Source organism: Hemitrygon akajei, chromosome 6, assembly GCF_048418815.1.
Source record: "Hemitrygon akajei chromosome 6, sHemAka1.3, whole genome shotgun sequence".
Classification (NCBI taxonomy): Eukaryota; Metazoa; Chordata; class Chondrichthyes; order Myliobatiformes; family Dasyatidae; genus Hemitrygon; species Hemitrygon akajei.
The window spans coordinates 136,441,205-136,461,716 of NC_133129.1; the positions used below are offsets into that span (position 1 = coordinate 136,441,205).

Here is a 20,512-nt window from a genome sequence, read left to right on the forward strand (position 1 = left end):
GCTAAAACTTAAACTGAAATTTTATTTCCTACTGCTAATTTAATTGCCGTGTCATTCAGCGTGAAGAGAACCCAACAAATGCTTATTGAGTTGATCCTTGAAAATCAACACTATTTGGCCAGGTTCATGGGATGAAATGAAGGGGCTGGAGAGAGAAGGGAATCAAAACAATTGTTTCTAAAGAATGAGTGCCTACACTCAGGTCCTAAAGCTTAAACGCAAAGATTTCAATTTTATCCGGTCAAATTAGGTTATTTGATTGACACCTCTACTACCATTTTTAAACTATCAGTCACTCTTCCACAAATCAAGAGAAAAGCTTGAGCAAGTTGGAACTTTTCTCTTTGGAGTGAAGGAGGATGAAAGGTGACTTGATAGAAGTGTATAAGATGATAAGAGGCAGTTAGGGTGGACAGCCAGTGCCTTTTTTCCAAGGTGGCAATGGCTGTATACAAGAGGACATACTTCAAGGTGATTGAGGAATGTATGGGAAAGGTGTGAGTAGTAGGCTGATTTAGACAGAGTAGTAAGTACATGACAGTTACATTAGGGACACGAGATTCTTAGGCACATAGATGGAAGAAAAATGGAGGGCTATGTGGAAGGGAGGAGTTGGATTGATCACCGAGTAGGGTAAATGGTTGGCATAACATAAAGAGCAGAATTAGGCCTTGCAGCCCATCAAGTTTGCTCTGCTATTCTATCATGGCTGATTTATAACCCCTTTCAAACCCATTCTCCTGCCTTCACATAACCTTTGATGGCTTACTAATCAAGAACCCAATCAACCTCCACTTTAAATGTACCCAATGACTTGGCATCCACAGCTGTCTGTGACAATTCCGTAGATTCACCACTCTCTGGCTAAGGAAATTTCTCCTCGTCTCTGTTCTAAGGGGTCATCCTTCTGTTCTAAGGCTGTGCCCTCTGGTCCTGAATTCCCCCACTATAGGAAATATCCTCTCCACATTCACTCTATCTGGGCCTTCCAAAATACGATGGGTTTCAATGAGAGCCGAAGAGTTTCTGTGTCAAAAGGCCTATAGTGTGCTGTGCTGAACTGTGGTCTATGTCCATGATGACTCCAACATATACCACCAAAAGAGGCAATGCCACAGCATAACTGGTAAATCCGCAACTTGTCATCTTGCTTTAAAGACAGGGTAGCAGCGCCAATGGAAACCATGAGATGAATCTTGTTAATTTTTCGTCACTGTTGTGTTAAAATCCTGGAACTCTCCACTCAGCAACACAATGGAATATCTTGCTCAGCTCTCACAAAGGAAAGCAACTTTGGCCTTTTACAGTAAAAATGCAAAGAGTTAAATTTTCTATACAGGAAGTTATATTTGTAAAAATACAATGAAAAATTGCACAGTTCATTTACAAAGTTTCAGGTGATCAATTTCTCCAATTTCCTTGGATTTAAGTCATTGGCAATGGAGCAGCTGTTGGTTTAGGCACTGGCTTCTTCAACATTCTACTTCTTGCATTCTTTAGACGATAAACCGTGTTTGCAACTTCATCGGACAACATCTGTTGGGAATTTAAGGAGGAAAAGCATGTTAATTTATTTGAAGATAACTCTGAAATTAATGTTAGGTATGATAAAAGGCATTTGGAGGTCAGGATGGTGTAAAAGTTGGCAGAGTTGTATCTATGGAGGTTCTCAGTAATCCAAGTTATTGTATATCTAGCCCAGCTGCCTTGATTTATAATTGTTTGATATTGTTGGCAGAGTTAGTTCTACATCTACATGCTCTCTTCTCATAGGCTTCAGCAGGGATGAACAAAAAAAAAGCTGATCTTACTACCAATGTCACACCACCATCAATAACATAAGGAAAAACTGGAACAGAATAAGATCATATAGATTGTGAAGAAATTAATAAGTGAAAATATGAAAAAAATTGCTTGACTAGGATTGAGAGGAGGTCAGCGAAGTCGAGACAAATGGGTGAATGCACCAGCACAACTTGGGATGTTTTGAATGACCACACATTTACAATGGAGGCCTATCAGGACTGCATTAAACAGACCAATACGGAGTTAACAAGGGTTTTGAGGTTTCAACAGTAGATGAGATGAGGCAGGATTGAAGTCAGACAATGTTACACAAAGAAAAAGAGGCAGTCTTAAGGTGGCATGAAAATTGGGCCAAAACAATGAATTTCTCATCAAGTATTACAGTAACAATGCTAAAGAATGATATAGTTCTGGATAATTGCCAGGGAAAAGGATGGTGGTTAGGGAATAGGAAATGCAATTCCTTTTCATACAGTCTTGGTCTTTGGATTGACAGTGTGATAACTTAGAAACAATGGAAGGTTCCGGAGGCCCAGTCAGCAGCAGAACAGAGCACTTTGAGGAGGTTACTCGTAGGTTGGTGAAGTTTGTATAAATAGAGAGCTTCGGGGACATTCAGACATTCCAGAGACCCAGTGAGTGGCGGGAACAGAGCCCTTGCAAGGTAAATAAAAGTACAGAAGGAACAAGCGGGGCGGCCATTGTTGGGTCTGGGCCAGTGGTGAGAGTGGGAGCATCAGGCTTTGGCTCAAGAGGCTGACACCAAAGGAACAGGTTAGAAGACGTGACTTTGGCTACCCATTGTATAGCGCAGGCAAGATGGCAGATATAGCAGTGGAATGCTCCTCTGGGGATGTGGGAATTCATGGAACCTGGCAGTCTCCCTGATGACTTATCATGTGGGAAGTTCAGTCAACTCCAGCTCATGAAAGACTGCATTAAGGAGCTGGAGCTGGATGAACTTGGGATCATATGGGAGGCAGAGCATTTGATAGATATGACTTTTGAGCAGGTGGTTACACCTAGAGTGCAAAATTCGAGGAGTAGGTAGGTGAACACTGAGAGAGGTACAGGGAGAAAGAAATCAGTGCAGGGTCATTGACCCTGTAGCCATTCCCCTCAGCAACAGTATCCCTTTGGATACTGCTGAGGGAGATGACCTATCTGGGCAAGGCAGCTGCAGCCAGACCAATAGCACTGTGGTCAGCTCTGAGCCTCAGAAGGGTACGGTGAAGTCAGGTGGAGCAGTAGTCATAGGGGATTTGATAGTTCAGAGGACAGATAGGAGAACCTGCGGCAGCAAAAGAGACTCCAGAGTAGTGTGTTATTCCCCGGATGCTAGGGTCCAGGATGTCTCTGTGCGGTTGCAGAATATTCTGGAAGGGGAGGGTGAGGAGCTGGAGGTCATGGTACAGATTGGTACCAACGACATAGGCAGGAGATGCCTCCTCTTTGTGATTTTTATAAATGACCTGGATGAAGAAGCAGAAGGATGGGTTAGTAAGTTTGCTGATGACACAAAAGTTGGGGATGCTGCGAATAATCTGGAGGGTTGACAGAGGTTGCAGCGGGACATTGATAGAATGCAGAAATGGGCTGAGAAGTGGCAGATGGAGTTCAACCCAGATAAGTGTGAAGTGGTTCATTTTGGTAGGTCAAACTTGAAGAGAATATTAATGGTAAGTCTCTTAGCAGTGTGAAGGATTAGTTCTGAGGAGAATCTCTGTTCAGTTCTGGTCACCTCACTATAGAAAGGATGTGGATACTATAGAGAGAGTGCAGATGAGATTTACAAGGATGTCGTTTGGATTGAAGAGCATTCTTTATGAGAATAAGTTGAGTGAACATGGCCTTTTCTCCTTGGAGCAACAGAGGATGAGACATGACCTAACAGAGGTGTATAATTTGATGAGAGGCATTGATCATTTGGATAGCCAGAGGCTTTTTCCCAAGGTTGAAATGGCTAACACAAGGAGGCATAGTGTTAAGGTGCTTGGAATTAGGCACAAGGGGGATGTTAGAGGTAAGTTTTTTTACACAGAGTGGTGGGTACGTGGAATGCACTGCCAACAGTGGTAGAGGCGGATACAATAAGGTATTTTAAGAGACTCTTTGTTACGTGGAGCTTAGGAAAATAGAGGGCTATGTGCTAGGGAAATTCTAGGCAGTTTCTAAAGTAGTTTATATGGTCGGCACAACATTGTGGCCCTGATGCACCATCAATAACTCTCGGAGACGTGAGGCGAGATATAGGCTTTTATTCGCTGGAAGAGAGCTGTCAGCAGCAAGAGATCCCCATACGACATCCTGGAGACTGAGGGAGGAGCCGTGCCTCCAATCGCCTTTATACAGGGGTCTGTGGGAGGAGCCACAGGAGCAGTCAGCAGGGGGGGGGGGGGGGCGTGTCCAGACAGGTATATGTAGTTCACCACAGGCCCAAAGAGCCTGTAATGTACTGTAGATTTTTATGTTCTATATTCAAAAGAGGTGGCGGTGAGTCAAACCTGGGTATCATTAGTTTAAAAATGGAAACTGATTCCATTTCTAATGATGTTGCCTGGAAGCAGAAAACAAAGTGGGGAAAAAAGGCAGGGCATTGGGGGCAGTAAGTGACTTTTGTGTAACACTAGAGTAATGACATGGGCACAGGACATGGAGCCCGTTGATTTCCGTTCTCTGGTTGTGAATGAACTGAACCATGATTAGAGCAACTTTGGTGTTGCAGCTTCATCTAAAACTGAGTGGATACATTCAAACAAAGAGCTCTGGGTAAGGTAGGCATGAATTTAAAAGACTTAAGTACAATAAAGGGTGGAAGAAAAGAGAGTGAACTCAGGCAAAAACAACAAATCTTTATTTTTGAGCAGGGGTAATGGTGGTAGGTTTGTGGGGGAGGGGAAACAACCGGGGAGAGAACACCATTAATGATCTAGTTACTCTGCAGACCAGCAAGTTAAGCTGTGTGCTCAATCACAGAACAGAGAAAATCTGCGGATGCTGGAAATCCAAACAACACACACAAAATGCTGGAGGAACTCAGCAGGCCAGGCAGCATCTATGGAAAAGAGTACAGTCAATGTTTTGGGCTGAACGTGTTCAGTAGTTTAGTGGGAAAAGAGCAGAAGGCTCTAATTGCCTTATGGACAAGATATGTCTGTAGTTCTTTAGTTGACATGTGCCACTCGTGTTAGAGGCATGGAGTAATGGAACATAGAAATAGGGCTTTTGGGCAATTTACACCAAACCTAAGCCCAACAACCAACCCCCACTTCTATCAATCTATCAATCATATATACATCAGGCACAATATACAATATATCAGTAGGTTAAATGCTACTGAACCACATGTCTCTGGCACACTGGAGGAAAACCCTTGAGGGCATGGGGAGAACATGCAACCTCCACACAGACAGCAGTGGAGGGCACAATTTAATCCACATCACTTATTGCCATTTGTGGCACCTCAATAAAGCTTTGCTGTCACGGTTTTAATGTTGGTCTTCCTATCATATCCCTTCTCTCTTGAAGGCACTGATATTTCCTGGCAAGGTTTGAAGGACTTAGGTAGCGTTATGATGCCTCACCTGAGTAACAAGACTGTACACATGCACCCAATGGAACTAATAGGCTGTTCTGCCAGTTTTGTCTCAGTTACAAACTGCTCCCTTGTTTTCATCTTTATAGTCTCAATCAGTTGCAATGCTTCACACTGCACCACGGCCACAATTAGCGGCTTCAGACAACATGCTTACTGGAGTCCACACTTACCTTGAAAACAGAGTCACTTTTTTCTTCATTTTTTGACTTTGCCGCATTTCCCACCTGAAATAGGAAAATTTATGAAAAAGATCAGCCTACAATTGGTTAAATGCAAAGTAAGATAAAGGAGAAATTATTCTTCAAATGGGCAAAGTTTCAGGAAAATGCTTCTCCATGAAATAGTATGTCTGGGGGAAGCAGAAGCACATAAATGGCTGTGTTGTACTTAAAGGGTTCCTCTCTGGGCAGCGAACCAGCTTCCATGTAGTCTTCTTTAAGTGAATTGTTTATTCCTTGTGGCAATCCTCCTTTGTAACTTCCTAATTCCTGACTGATTATGACCACATCATCATTGAAAAGAGCCTGATTCTAGTCTCCAACAAAATTGTGGACCATTTTCTCTCAGCAGATGATTAGGGTTTTGCATAATGCTCTAAATTAACTTTATAGATTTTAGTTCCTACTTGATCCTTCCCATTTTGTGTATCTGTCCTTTGCCTCGTGCCCCATTATGCAGACCCTTGAATTACCAACTGATGTACCTTAGAGATTCAAGATTTTCACAGTGTTCTCCAGTCTCACACGTTTGGAAACATTTAAATTAATATTTACCTCCTCCGTATGTGTGAGGTCTTCACACACGACTGCGACTGATCGCAGCCAGTTTTGATAAATGTCATCCTCTTCTTGATTATGTTTCTTTTCACTGAAAGGAGAAAATCTGAGGTCAGAAACTCTATAAACCACACATAATTTGGTAGATTATATCATATTTATTCACTTCAAAGAAAGACCTGCATTAGTTGTGTTTAATATCTGTTCCTGCTTTATTTACATTGCATTCTTACTTGCCAGCACAAGCTAATTACTCAGCAAAACTCTGACAAAAAATGGCAGCTGTCCGCGTTCAGCTGTTGACATTCTTCAACAGTTGCATTGTGAAACAAAGGTAGTGGAAATACTGTAGTTGGATACCTTTTTTTAATCTCATGTTTTTCTAAGGCAAGTAAAATGTTTCATGTCTACTCTCCTATGCTGGTGTATGAGCCATATTGAGAGACAATAAATGTAGTGATGGACTCTCATTGACTGGATATTGAGTTAGAAGGAGGTTGTGTCTAACTACGGTATGCATGGCTTGGGAAACACTAGAACCAAGTATTTTGTATATTGGTGCTTATGATTCTAATGTTGATTAAAAAAAATTATTTTACCATCTTCTGCTTTAGTTCATTCTGTCTGAAAAAAAAAGGTGCTTCCTTTTTTTTCCCCTTTACTTAAAATTTAGTAGACTTTTAAAATCCAAAATTGGTATCACCTAGAATCATTCAGAATGGAAACCAGCCCTTTGTCTCAACTCATCCTGGCCAACTGTGTTGCCCATTGAGCTGTGTATGTATAAACCTGTATGGTTTACTTTTCCATTCTGGGCCTTGGCACATTACCATTGTCTTCTCACTTTTAACAAAATGCTGCATCTCACTATGTAATGCTTGATCTTATTTAAATACAGCCTTCTCAATTCTCAATGCTGTCTACTGGGGGAACACCGCCACCTGCAGGCTCATCTCCAAATGACACACCGTCCTGATTTGGAAATACAGTACTTACCCAGCCCTCCTTCATTGTCACCGGGTCTAAAACCCCAAAACTCCTCCAGAGCTTCTCTGTGAGGATGAGCAATAAATGCTGGCTTTGTCATCATGTGCTGGTCCCCAAATCAATACATAAAATATTCTATATTGGGTTGTTAAATTATTGCACAAGAATATTATATTACACAATCTTTTGGATGAGCTCCTTCTGTTCTGCCATCTTGTTACATGCTTCTTTCACTCGGCCCTCCATTGTCAGGCGACCACTGAGCTGTGCTGCATGTATGCCCAGCACAGTTATATTCACACTCTCTTCAACTAGGGAACTGAAAAACAAGGGAAGACAAAATCAGCCTTACTAGCCATCCTGGAAATGGCCTAGAATTTGGAATCAATGTTCTAAAATACATTTAGTGGCCACATTATTAGGTACACCTGCTTATTAATGCAAATATTAACCAGCCTGTGTGTGTGTGTGGCGCCCCAAAGCCCAGCGCTGATGCCACTACCCACCAGCCAGCAATCATGTGGTAGTACCTCAAAGCATAAAAGCATGGAGACATGGTCAAGAGGTTCAGTTGTTGCTCAGACCAAACATCAGAATGGGGAAGAAAGGTAATCCAAGTGACTTTGTTAATGAGAGAGGTCAGGGGAGAATGGCCAGACTGATTCAAGCTGACAGGAAAATAACAGGAATTCATATAACCAAATGTTACAACATCGCCATGCAGAAGAGCATTTCTGAATGCACAACACATTGAACCTTGATGTGGATGGGCTACGGCAGCAGGAGAGCATGAATATACACTCAATGACCATTTTATTCGGTACAGGAGGTATCTAATAAAGTTGCCACTGAGTGTAGATCAGTGTATTACAGAGGGGTCACTACCAACAGTTGACACGAGTATGTATGGGCTTTGATCAAAATTCAATTTCTACACCATAGATTTGTGAAGCATAGGCTTTCTATCACATGGGGGAGACAAAAACAGAGAAATTACTGCAAAAAAAAAAAATAGCATCACAGAATGGTTGTAGTATTGAAAGGGGCAAATTGACCCATTGAGCTTGTACTGGCTTTTGTGCGAGCAATCCAGTTTGGCCCATGGCTCTGTTGTTTTCCCATTGCACTGCAAATCCTTATGGAATCAATTCCTTTTACTACAGGAGATAAGACCAGTACCATCACTGGCCATATCTTTCAATCTCCTATAGTCTCCACCCTATCACAAACCTTCTCCACTCCCAATAGCTTTTGGTACAACTTAACGACCTGTTTCATTTCTAACGGCGTGACAGCATATCATTAGTGCATCGCCTTACAGCGCTAGGGTTCGATTCTGGCCACTGTCTGTAAGGACCTAGTACATTCTCTCCGTGAATGCGTGGGTTTCCTCTGGGTGCTCTGGTTTCCTTCCACATTCCAAAAATGTATGCTTAGGGTTAGAGAGTTTTGAGCATGTTATGATGGCGCAGGAAGCATAACCACACTTGCAGGCTGCCCAACACAATCCTCGCTGATTTGATCTGATGCAAACGAAACCCATTTCATTGGATGTTTTGACATACATGTGACATCAACTAAAGCTAATATTAAATCTTTAAACATTTTCGAATCCTCATAAAGGGTCATCAACTTGAAACATTTCTTGTTTCTCTTATTAGAGATTCTGCCTAATCTGGTATTTCCAGCAATTTTATTTTTGAATTTCCCTATCTTTAGCATTTTGACTTTGTTGAACAATGCCTTGAGATCTTCCAAGGGCATTTAGGAAGGAAAAAGCTAGTAGGAAAGTTACATTGAGGAGGATTATTAAGAGGAATAGATAGAGTGGACAGCCAGCGCCTCTTCCCCAGGGCACCACTGCTCAATACAAGAGGACAGGGCTTTAAGGTAAGGGGAGGGAAGTTCAAGGGGGATATTAGAGGAAGTTTTTTTACTCAGAGCGGTTCATGCGTGGAATGCACTGCCTGAGTCTGTGGTGGAGACAGATACACTAGTGAAATTTAAGAGACTACTAGACAAGTATATGGAGGAATTTAAGGTGTGGGGGGGGGGGAATATATGGGAGGCAGGGCTTAAGGGTCGGCACAACATTGTGGGCCAAAGGGCCTGTACTGTGCTGTACTATTCTATATTCTATGTTCTATTGTAACAGCTCGTGGGGGCTAAAATATATGGTGCAGAAACCTGCTGGAATAAAGGACCCAATAAAGGTTACGATAACAAGAACTGAAAGACAAAAAAAGCAACATAATAAACTTTTGTTTTATCTGGTTGACTCATTTCAGAATGAATATGAATACATTTGGCTAAGAGACTCAAACTACTCTGGCAACAGAACTTTAAAATATTTATATATTTTGTAAAATGTAAATTTAACATAAAGTTAAGGCCTTGTTCATCTCATAGCAGGTGTTGCATTTACCCCTAGGGTAATTGGTTTCAAACAGAGGTGTGCACAAAATTGAGATAAGGTATGTAACCTTTACATAACCCACATTGCAATATGGATACTTCTGAAATTCCTTAACTGTTTTACTCAAGGAAATTTAATATGCAAATTTTAAATGTTAGAATGAATGGTGAATGTTTATGAAGTCTTAAAAAATGTAAGCCAAGTGGCCAGATGGTGTACCTGTTGTTTGTGATACGTTTCTCCTGACTAATAATGCGACAAGCCTTTCTTCTGTCTCGAGTGGTAAAGTTTAGTTGCAGCTGGAAGGGCAGCTTCTCATTATCTTGGAGAGCTGAAAGAATTGAAATATATTCATGTTATCTTGATAAAGGCAGGAAATTAAAGGTTACATTGAACCTAGTGCAGAACACATCAAGTTTATATGACTATTTTTCCAGCGCCCCACCCTTTTCTATCTGTACCCATTACAGACAATTCCTAGGGCGATACCATTACTACTTTCTTGCTTTTTGCCGGTTTCCTTCTGTCCTTTTAGCTTGGTTATTTTTTTAGGGAAGGTTAGCCTCTGGTTTCAGATCAAAGCGGCCAGTTTAGACTCATACCTTCTAATTTGGCTGGAATAGTTTGTTTCACTGATCATTTTAGCCAGTTGGTACTGATTTCACCCACTGTCCACACATAAAACATTTTCTAGAAAGGTCACCAGGAGGAATACTGTTGATGAAGTTTTAACGTCAGTGTCAAGTGCACTGAGACTGAAAATATGCGCTGCAGATGCAGGTTGTTGTTGTTGTTGAGAGGGATGCGTGTGGTTGTTCACAAACTGAGAAATGTAGATAAAAATGCAGTTGAATCTTTGAGGGTATGGGCTAAAGTGAAGATTAAAGATAAAGTTCATGCCATAGCAGATGTTGCATTTGCCACTAGGAGAATTGATTTCAGACAGGAGGTCTGCAAACCTCAACTACTATCTAAGGTAAACTAGAAATTTAAGGATGCCCACATTTATTTACAAAATTAAACCACATAAAACTGAGCTGCAGTGTATGGTCAATCTGTGGCATACTGTACCTAGGACGACTCTGGAGATAGTTAAAGAGGAACTAGATGCATTTTTGAAAGACCTGGATGGATTTGGCATGGAAAAAATGAGATCAACCATAATCACAACCGAATGGCAGGAAAGGCTTAAGGGACTGGCTGATCTACTCCTGTTCTGATTTCCACATCCATTTGCTTACTTTACAATATTTATAGGCTTGTGCAAAAGCCACTAAGTCTAAATTTCTGCCATACTCCTGTTGTAGAAAGCGAAAGGACGATATTCTGCCAAACCTTTCAGGTCTAAAATATTGAGCGGAAATTTTCTTAATGGCTTTGCCTAGATAGTCTAGTCGTTTAATGGGTGCACTAGATACTTGACGTGATGGGGCATTAATGTGTATTTCACTTATGGGCATCGCGCTGGGAAGTTCGGCAGTACCCTGAGCCTGGGACCAAGTTGGCAACTAAGATAAATGATTGGGAAAGGGTGGTTCTAAACACTGGCATAGGACGGATGTTGTGAGCTGATCAGAGGATCATGAGATAATTCAGAAGGCGGAGGGGATTATCGTGTGAAGGCCTCAGCCACTGAGGAGGAGTTGATGAGTGGGTTGGTCTACGTTGTGTCCCAAAAAAATCAACTTTACCATAGAAATCAGCACTGCAGTATCAGAACACAGCTGACTTGGGCGTGCCCAACAATAATTTCCCAAGTACAGTGTGATTCAAAATGCTATAAACAAAATGTTCCTAGAGAAAACTCAATCCTATGCATGGAAGTTGTGTTAGACTCCCAAGGATGAATCATTGTTGTAAGTAGCTGGTTAAATTTCTGGAGTGAAATGAAATGATAGAGAAATTATTTTATCACTTTTGACTCTTGAGCAATGTCAGCTTTTGGATGCTGGGAGAAAAGGTTTACATAATCAAGTTTCCTGGCTTTTGATTTATGCATGATATAGATGCACCTGCACATTTCCTAAAGCAGATGTTGATGGTACACAAGATCCCAACACTACCAGCGTTTGGTGCAAGTGATCAACATCAGATTTCAAATTGCTGCAGACTTCCTAGTTTTTCTTTTTCCCCCTAACTGATTCAGAGCAGAGTGAAGTTCACCCGACCTACCTCCCTCATTCTAGAAAGTGAAAAAGAACTCCCTAAAGGTGTTTCCCTTACAACTTCCACTTCTTCTTACCCCTTCCCACAGACCCCAGAAATCCTTAAGCTCCTAGAGATACATAAATAAATTTAGGGATAAAGCATGGAACAGGCCCTTTCACTGATTGAACCCTAGCCAAATTACAGGACAATTTACAATGACCTATTAACCTACTAACCAATAAGTCTTTGGACTGTGGGAGGAATACTTTAAGAAATGCAAAAGAAACATTAAAATAATGGAAACATCAGAGAGAGGAGGCAAATTACAGTCCTCCAGCATCAGAAGACAGCTAGTAGTCCAAAGGCAGACTGTTGCGAATACTAGAAACTAAATTAGTCAAGCCAAATACACGAAATGTTAACTCTGTTTCTCTCCCCATTGTTGCTACCTGGTCTACAAAGTCCTCCTGACATTTGCTGTTTTGTTTAATTTGTACTAATACAAAAATATTCCACAGGGATCACCAACCTTTGACTGCAGAGCACTCCCCCTCATCCCTGTCCCTAAACCCTAACCTAACCCCTAACTCCCCAAGACCACCCCAACTTCAAAACCATCAATCAATCATCTTGGTGTGAGATGACTGAGATACAGAGTAAATATCCTCCTAAACAGAACAGACTGTATGGTTTAACTCTACCTCTGAAGATTCAGCTGCATCTATGTTCCTTTTCTCCATTTCTTGTGCAAATCAGGGGATATCCTTTCATGAATTATGATAATGAATTCTGAGGCAGTCCTATGCAGTGGGCCAATGGTAACAAAGACTGGGATGTAGAGCTGTAGAGCTGTACATTAAATGTAGACTGGGATGTAGGGATGTAGATCTATTTTCCTTAACTCTTTCAAATGAACAATATTATGTTCAATTGTCTGTTCGAAATGTCTCAGTTCACCACAGTCTAAGACAGGCATGGGCAAACTACGGCCCGCGGGCCATATGCGGCCCGTTAAGCTTTTTAATCCGGCCCGCAGAACTTGATGAAATTATATTAATAAACCTTGTTAACGTTTTTTCCCCGCAATTCTGGCGTTTTCCCAATAGATGACGCACTCTATATACATTGACCTTTGTTGAGGTGCAGCGTATTATTCCACATTTGCGCTTTACTCTTTGACCTCTCACCCCTTCTGTAAAGATGAGTGGAGCTAAGAAAAGAAAAGTGGATAGAGAATGTTGGGTGTTTAATAAGGAGTGGACAACTAAATATCTTTTTACTGAACACCGATCAACTGCTGTATGCCTGATATGCCAAGAGACTGTGGCGGTTTTTAAAGAATATAATATCAGCCATCACTTTGCCACAAAACATGCCAACAATGCTAGCAACCAGTCAACGAAAGAACAGGAAGCTAATGCTCAGAGGTTGGCAGCTAATTTACAGGCTCAACAAAATTTTTTTCACCGTCAAACTGCCATTCATGAGTCAAGTACCAAAGCGAGTTTTATGCTGTCATTCAAATTAGCAAAGGCCAGCAAGCCTCTGTCTGAAGGCGAGTTTTTAAAAGAATGTATGGTGGAGACAGCAGGTGTATTGTGTCCGGAGAGCAAAGACAAATTTGAAAAAATCAGTTTATCACGCAGGACAGTGACTCGCCGTGTGGAACTGATAGATGAAGATATAACCAGCGACTTAAATAAAAAGGCAGAGTCATTCACGTTATATTCATTAGCACTGGATGAAAGTAACGATGTAAAAGACACTGCTCAGCTCCTCATTTTTATCCGAGGAATTAACAATACTTTTGAAATAACGGAGGAGTTTTTGACAATGGAGTCTCTGAAAGGAAAAACACGGGGAGAGGACTTGTATGACCGGGTGTCTGCTGTCATCGAAAATATGAAGCTCCCTTGGAGTAAACTTATCAACGTCACCACAGATGGATCTCCTAATTTGACAGGGAAAAATGTCGGCCTGCTGAGGAGAATACAGAATAAAGTGAAAGATGAAAATCCTGACCAGGATGTTATTTTCCTTCACTGCATCATCCACCAGGAATCTCTATGTAAATCGGTATTACAGCTGAATCATGTTGTGAATCCTGTCGTAAAACTTGTCAACTTTATACGTGCAAGGGGACTTCAGCACCGTCAGTTCATCACGTTCCTGGAGGAAACTGATGCGGATCACCAGGACCTACTTTATCACTCCCGTGTCCGCTGGTTAAGTTTGGGCAAAGTGTTTCAACGAGTATGGGAGCTCAAAGAGGAGATCGGTGCATTTTTGGAGTTACTGAGGAAGGCCGGCGAATTTCCTGAGCTGAGCAACAAGAGCTGGCTTTGTGACTTTGCGTTTGCTGTGGATATATTTTCATACATGAATGAACTGAACGTGAAGCTACAGGGGAAGGATCAGTTTGTGCATGACATGTACACAAACGTGAAAGCCTTTAAATCCAAGCTGGCTTTTTCCTCCAGGCAAATTTTGAATAAGTTATTCACTCATTTTCCCACACTAGCCACGCTGAAAGAGGCCGGTGCAAATGTGAAAAAATACAGCGAGTCACTGGATGCGCTGCACAGAGAATTCTGCCGTTGCTTTTCTGATTTTGAAAAAATTGACAAGTCACTTCAGTTGGTGGCCTGTCCCCTGTCACAAGATCCTGAAACAGCACCAGAGGAGCTACAGCTGGAACTGATCGACCTTCAGTCTGACCCCGTCTTAAAAGAGAAGTTCAACTCTCTTAAACTGAATGACTTTTATGCTTCACTTGGTAAAAAGGTGTTTCCAAACCTCCGGAGGATGGCACAGAAGATGCTGGCGTTGTTCGGCTCGACCTATTTGTGTGAACAGGTGTTCAGCGTCATGAACATCAACAAAGCCAGCCACAGATCCAAGTTAACTGACCAACACCTCAGATCCATCCTGAGAATCGCCGCAACAAAACTAAATCCAGACTTTGATGCGCTGGCTAAAAAGGGAGACCAACAACACTGTTCCCACTGAAATTAAAAATAAGTTTCTTCGTTGTGTTATGTAAAAAATGCATTTGAAAATATTTTTTTCAATAAGCCTTACATGTTACATGTCATTTCTGTTAAGTGATGGACATGAGTAGTGCGCAGGTGCACGTACGTTCTCAAAATAAAAAATGCGCTCCAGATCAAATAACGCGCTCCGCATACTGGCGCACTGTCACTGTTCTGTCCTTGTGCTGGTCGTTGTTGAGTTTTGGCACAGGGGACAATTGAATAAGAAGGAGCAGGACAAGTAGACCTGCATCTCCTACCGTTTTTGAAATAAAGACAGTCAGGAGGAGAGTGATGATGATAATATCTTGAAGGATAACAGAATTTTCAGTGCTTTAAAATAATAACTGTTACTATTAAAAAAAGCTGTATTTTATTCATTTAATTTTCAGTGTTTTAAAAGTCATTTCAATAAATAGCTAAATACCATGGGACTTCAAAGACAGATATTTTGTTGTAATGCATTTGTTCATTTTCAATTGAAATTAAAGCACATGTTTTCTACATATCCCATGATATTTTATTTTCTCTTATGAGGTGTATTACCAAAACACTCCGTCCATCTGCTCCTGGTCCGGCCCCCCTGTCAAATTTTAGAACCCTTTGTGGCCCACAAGTCAAAAAGTTTGCCCACCCCTGGTCTAAGACCAGTGGTGAGCTCACTGAAACATCCATTCGGTGGTGTCCTTTCCTTATAACAATTCATCTCTGTTAATTTCAGTTTAATTGGAATACAGGTATAACTGGTACTGGGCACTTAAAATTAATTAATTGGCAGATGGCAAAGAATTCCCATTGTTCACTGCCAAATTCAACTTAATATCTGTAATTTTGTCTGCTATACATCCCCTCCCCACCCTCCACCGTCTTATAAAACTTCTTGCTTTTTGCCATACATGCAGAGGTTCTGGGACACGTTCTTTTGTCTTTTCTGTTTGCCTGTGTGGTCCCTGTGTCAGCTGTTATCTCTTACGTAGTTTGTACTGAATTGCCTATAAAGGCTTGGGGACATCTGGAAGCAGTGTGATATTTCATATAATCTTCAACAGAGTTATGTCTTTATGCAGTCAACATGCATGTCTTCTCTCTGCCTTTTGGTCAATTGTTCAACGGGCTTTCATTACTATCTTATGAAGGCATCACAAGTGCTGACTGATCTTCACATTTTTGTATAATTTATGTTGTAATTTTAGTACTTGCAGCTTTTCACATTGGCTTACAATATTTTGCTTGATAAGAATCTGAGAGACCGTGCTATTTGAATTTTTGGAATCTTCCTGCAAAGTAATGCAACTCGGTGACAATTACCACATTAGTAAAACTGTAATCTACTTAGTTTGGTACAGCTGGCAATCCTTTCTAACACTTACTTTGAATGTGAGATTCTTTTATTCCAAATTCAAATGTCAGCTCCGTATCTTTGGTCACATTTCCAACTTGCTTCACTAGCTTATTTCCTGTTTGCTCTTCATATCTAAAATACCTAAATACAAAAAAAAAACAAGTTTCCTTCTTGCACCAGAAGCAGTAACAGCTTGCATAATTTTTAAGATAATATAATCTTTCAAGGCACAGCATTGGAACAGAATCAGGCAATAAGCAACAAACTAAATATGGAGATTGTAAAAGGCAGATGGCAGTGGGTTGATGAGGGAGGTAAATAAGGAAATAGATTGCAAAGTTGAGAAAGGAATCCCAGAACTTGGCTAACTGATTATATGGATGCTAGTGGTAAAGCCATGAAAGTGACGACTGTGTAAGAAGCTAAAACTGGGGTAAGGCTGGAGCTGACACAGATTTAAGGATGGTTGGCACCATGAAAGGATTCAAACACAAGGTTGAGAATTTTATGATCAAAGCAAATGGAAATTGGGAACAATGATGGAAATCTACTCCCCTTTGTGCCTTACGAATTCCAAGGTTTTTCTCTCTTCACATGTCATAATATTTAACTATGATGCACCGGCATCTGGAATTCTCTGTCCAATCTTTCTCCGTTGGCTGCCTGCTACATTTGTTACCATTATTTAGAAGATTCTTCAATACTGAACTCTACACTTCCTTTCTCTTAATTTCTCCTTAGTGTTCTTTATATACTATCTTCTGCGAAGTATCCTGGACATTTTACTGGCTAAAGGCATTACATAGGTGCAATCTGATATTATTTTTGTTGCTGTCATGTGCACAGAGGAAAACACCCAGCTTTCAGTGAATCATTCGGCCTTTGGCCAAACCACAGAAATCAGCAGATAGCTTCAGAGGCATATTTTAGCTCAGGAGATTTTACTTACATCTGCTCGGTGACTACAAAGCTGACAGTAACATCAGTTGCAATAACATCATCTTCTAGAGTTGCCTGAATCTCATTTGGCAAATTAACTGGGTTAACAATGTTGACCTGAAATGAGAAATGATTAAATGAGCATGCCTGGCAGGATGAGAAGAAAGCCAAAAAGTAGAGTGAAAGGCACAGACCAGCTGCTTCATTGGACTTACAAAATGGTGGATCAGACAAAATGTGTGTGCCTCAATGTGGGCTGAAACCTTGCTGCTGAGGCATAGCATGAGGGAGTCCACCGAGGGACTTACGCGTTGATGATTAAAAGTTAAGGCATGATGTGGGTGTCTAATGAAATGTTAAATGAAGAAAAATATAACTGGAAGGATCAAATTGAAGGGCCTGTGTGACCTTCAGAATACCAATGTGCAAGAACGTTCCATGGCAAGTTAAACTCTTGTATCTCTGATGGGCCACTCACTCACTGTTTGCAACAGTGTGAAGCTGCCATTCCAAAAACTACATTCATGCTTAGAAAAAGGAATCTAGTCCTCATGGATACCAAGGTACTTGTGAAAATTTAAGCATAGGAAAAAAAAGTTGAGAAAACTAATCAGTCTAAGTCCATCTTTTATCAAATGTAATTGTAAATGCTTGCCAACATGTTGTTCAGAGCTAGAAATTCCAGTGGTGAATTTAACAGCAATAACTTCAGCTGAATAGTGAGATTATTTAATATATAGATGGCCAGACAGATAGATGTGTGTACATCGATTCAGAATCACAAATTTCCAATTAGGTTTTTCATTCCCTTCTCCAAGGTGATCAGATACTAACTTTACTACCCAATGTCAGACAATGACTTTGCATTTTAAACAGCGGGACTTAAATTGAAAGTGAACTAAACAATTGTTGATTATTGTTGGATAAGGTAATTTTTCAGTAAATCCTCCATATTTGCAATTCCATATTGTTTACTTGCATCAAAATAATGAGAAATTAACAGAAGCAGAATGCTAACTCTCAGTCTTCCAGAAAGCAACAAATATGTGCTTATATCACTCTAACCATGAATAACACACTCGGCATACAGGTACCAGTTGGTGGAGGACAAGCAGAAGACTCTTGCATTGACGTAGTGGCCGAAGGTCTATTGTTGATAAGAAAATCAATATGAACCATAGATTATAGGATATTATCAGGTGCACAAGGTCAGAAACTTTATCTTCTAATAGGAGTATAATATGGAGCACATTCTGTGAAGATTGACTAAGGTCAGCAATTACCTCCTTGTTGCTGGATATCTTTCAGGCAAATAGCCACAGCTAACTTGTTTCTCCTGCCTGACAAAGCTGCTTCAACAGAGATCAATTAACCTATTGCATGCCAGGAATTGAAGTGGGTCTGCCTTATTTTTACATCTCAATTCCATGTCACATTATGCATTACATCACTGAAGCACTAAAGGAGATTAAAATGAGACTGACGCTTCTGAACTGTAAAAAAAAATTATCATATGTTGACATTGCTCAGTTATCTTTAGATATAGCAACCTGAGTTCTGTTGTGTTTTTTTAATTCATTGTATTAACTGAACTACTAACAGGGCTATTGCTTCCTCTTCCTTTGCATTCTTACCCTTCCTCCTGTCCGATCTGCCAATTTTCCGAGTTCTGCCAGTCTACAGTCTGTGCCCTCTATTGTCAGAACCGATACAATTACCCTAGAGCAAGAACAGAAAACATGAAACTGTGCACACACCATTTTTATTTTGTGACACTTTTGTTACAACTTTATGAGCAGGAACTCTGCTGTAGTACAGTCATAAACTGTAAGTAAGAAGGTTTTATAATCAATATGCAAATATTACATGACCGCTGCTATTTTTTATATATGTCCACAGTGGGGTACTGATGAAAGACAAATAGACAACACAGAACAGTACATCACAGTAGAGAGCCTTTGACAGATAATATTCTGCTGACCTTTTAAACTACCCCAAGATCCATCTAATGCTTTCCTCCAACATTGACAGCCATTTTTATTTCATCCATAAGTCTTTCTAAGATTCTTTTAAATCTCTCTAATGTATCTGCTTCTACCACCACCCCTGGAAATGTTTCGCATGCACCCACAACTTTCTGTGTATAAAAAACTTACTTCTGACATTCCCCCTGTACTTTCTTCACAACACCTTAAAGTTGTAGTATTAACCATTTCCGCCCTAGGAGAAAGTATCTGGCTGTCCAAAGAGAAAAGCCCGAGCTCACTCAGCCCATCTTCATAAGACATCCTTTCTAATCTGGACATCATCCTGGTAAATCTCTTCTGCACCCTCTCATCATCCTTCCTATAATGAGGTGACCAGAAATGAACACAATACTCCAAGTGTGGTCTAACCAGAGTTTTACAGAGCTGCAACATCACCTCGTGGCTCTTGAACTCAATTCCCAGTCAAATGAAGGCCAACGCACTATACCCTCTTCTTAACCACCCTATCAACTTGCACTGCAACTTTGAGGGACCCCAGGATGAGAGGCATGAACCCCAGGAACCTCTGTTCCTCCACACTAGTAAGAGTCCTGCCATTAGCATTGCATTCTGCTTTCAAACTCAACCTTCTAAAGTGAATCCTGTGGAAAAGCACGTTTTAGGAAGGAGGACTATCTAAAATAGACAAGAAGATCACAAGTTATTGTACTAATTCAGCAGGACATTGAAATTGGTATGTTGTTGTTACCTGTACCAAGATACAGTGGAAAACATGCTGTTTATGCAGATCAAATCATCACACAGAGCAGTGAGCTGAATGAAGTAAAACAATGCAGAATTAAGTGTGAAATCTACTGACAAAGTGCAGTGTAGGTAAGTGATACAGGAAAAGATCTTAACGAGGTACATTGTGAAGTCAAGAGTCCATTTTATTGTACAAGAGATCTATTCAGGAGTCTGATTAACAGTGTGATTGATGGTTTCCTTGAGTCAGGTTGTACGTGCTTTCAGACTTTGTATCTACTGCCTGTTGGGAAAGGGGGGAAGAGAGAAGGACTAGGGTGGGAGGAACTTTGATTTACTGGCTGCTTTAGTGAGGTGGTGAGAATTACAGACAGAATCCATAGAAGGGAAGCTGGTTCCTGTGAATCTCTGAGCTGTGTCCATAACTCTCTGCAGTTCCTTGTGGATATGAATGTCAGTGCAGAGAAGGTGAAGTGAGCGGAGATGATTTAGAGTATGTTGAAGGTAACATTTATAGTTTTGAAAGAGGGGGGAAAATTTCACTGAAAAATGAAGAAGACAAAAAAAAAGTCAGAATCAGTCATGCAGTGGGGAGACGTGCCCTTTGGCCCGCCAAGCTTGTCCAGACAATCAAACATTCACACAAATCAGACATTTGGCAGATGAAATATAATACTGACAAGTGTGAGGTCTTGCACTTTGGCAGGAAAAATAATAGAGCAAGTTATTATCTAAA

At 40.8% G+C, this 20,512-nt stretch overlaps 1 protein-coding gene across 1 annotated transcript in view; it reads right to left on the reverse strand.

Moving 5' to 3' along the window:
- Window positions 1-1,333: 1,333 nt before the first annotated feature.
- LOC140728763 (circularly permutated Ras protein 1) overlaps window positions 1,334-20,512 on the reverse strand; it is a 70,757-nt gene continuing 51,578 nt past the window's right edge. Inside the window, exons 13-20 of the mRNA XM_073047716.1 lie at window positions 18,679-18,763; window positions 17,055-17,161; window positions 16,134-16,246; window positions 9,803-9,914; window positions 7,346-7,486; window positions 6,178-6,271; window positions 5,575-5,628; window positions 1,334-1,536 (exon numbers count right to left, since the gene is read on the reverse strand). Coding sequence (XP_072903817.1) covers window positions 1,426-1,536; window positions 5,575-5,628; window positions 6,178-6,271; window positions 7,346-7,486; window positions 9,803-9,914; window positions 16,134-16,246; window positions 17,055-17,161; window positions 18,679-18,763 — 817 coding nt within the window. The 3' untranslated portion in view covers window positions 1,334-1,425. The remainder of the gene's footprint in view (window positions 1,537-5,574; window positions 5,629-6,177; window positions 6,272-7,345; window positions 7,487-9,802; window positions 9,915-16,133; window positions 16,247-17,054; window positions 17,162-18,678; window positions 18,764-20,512) is intronic.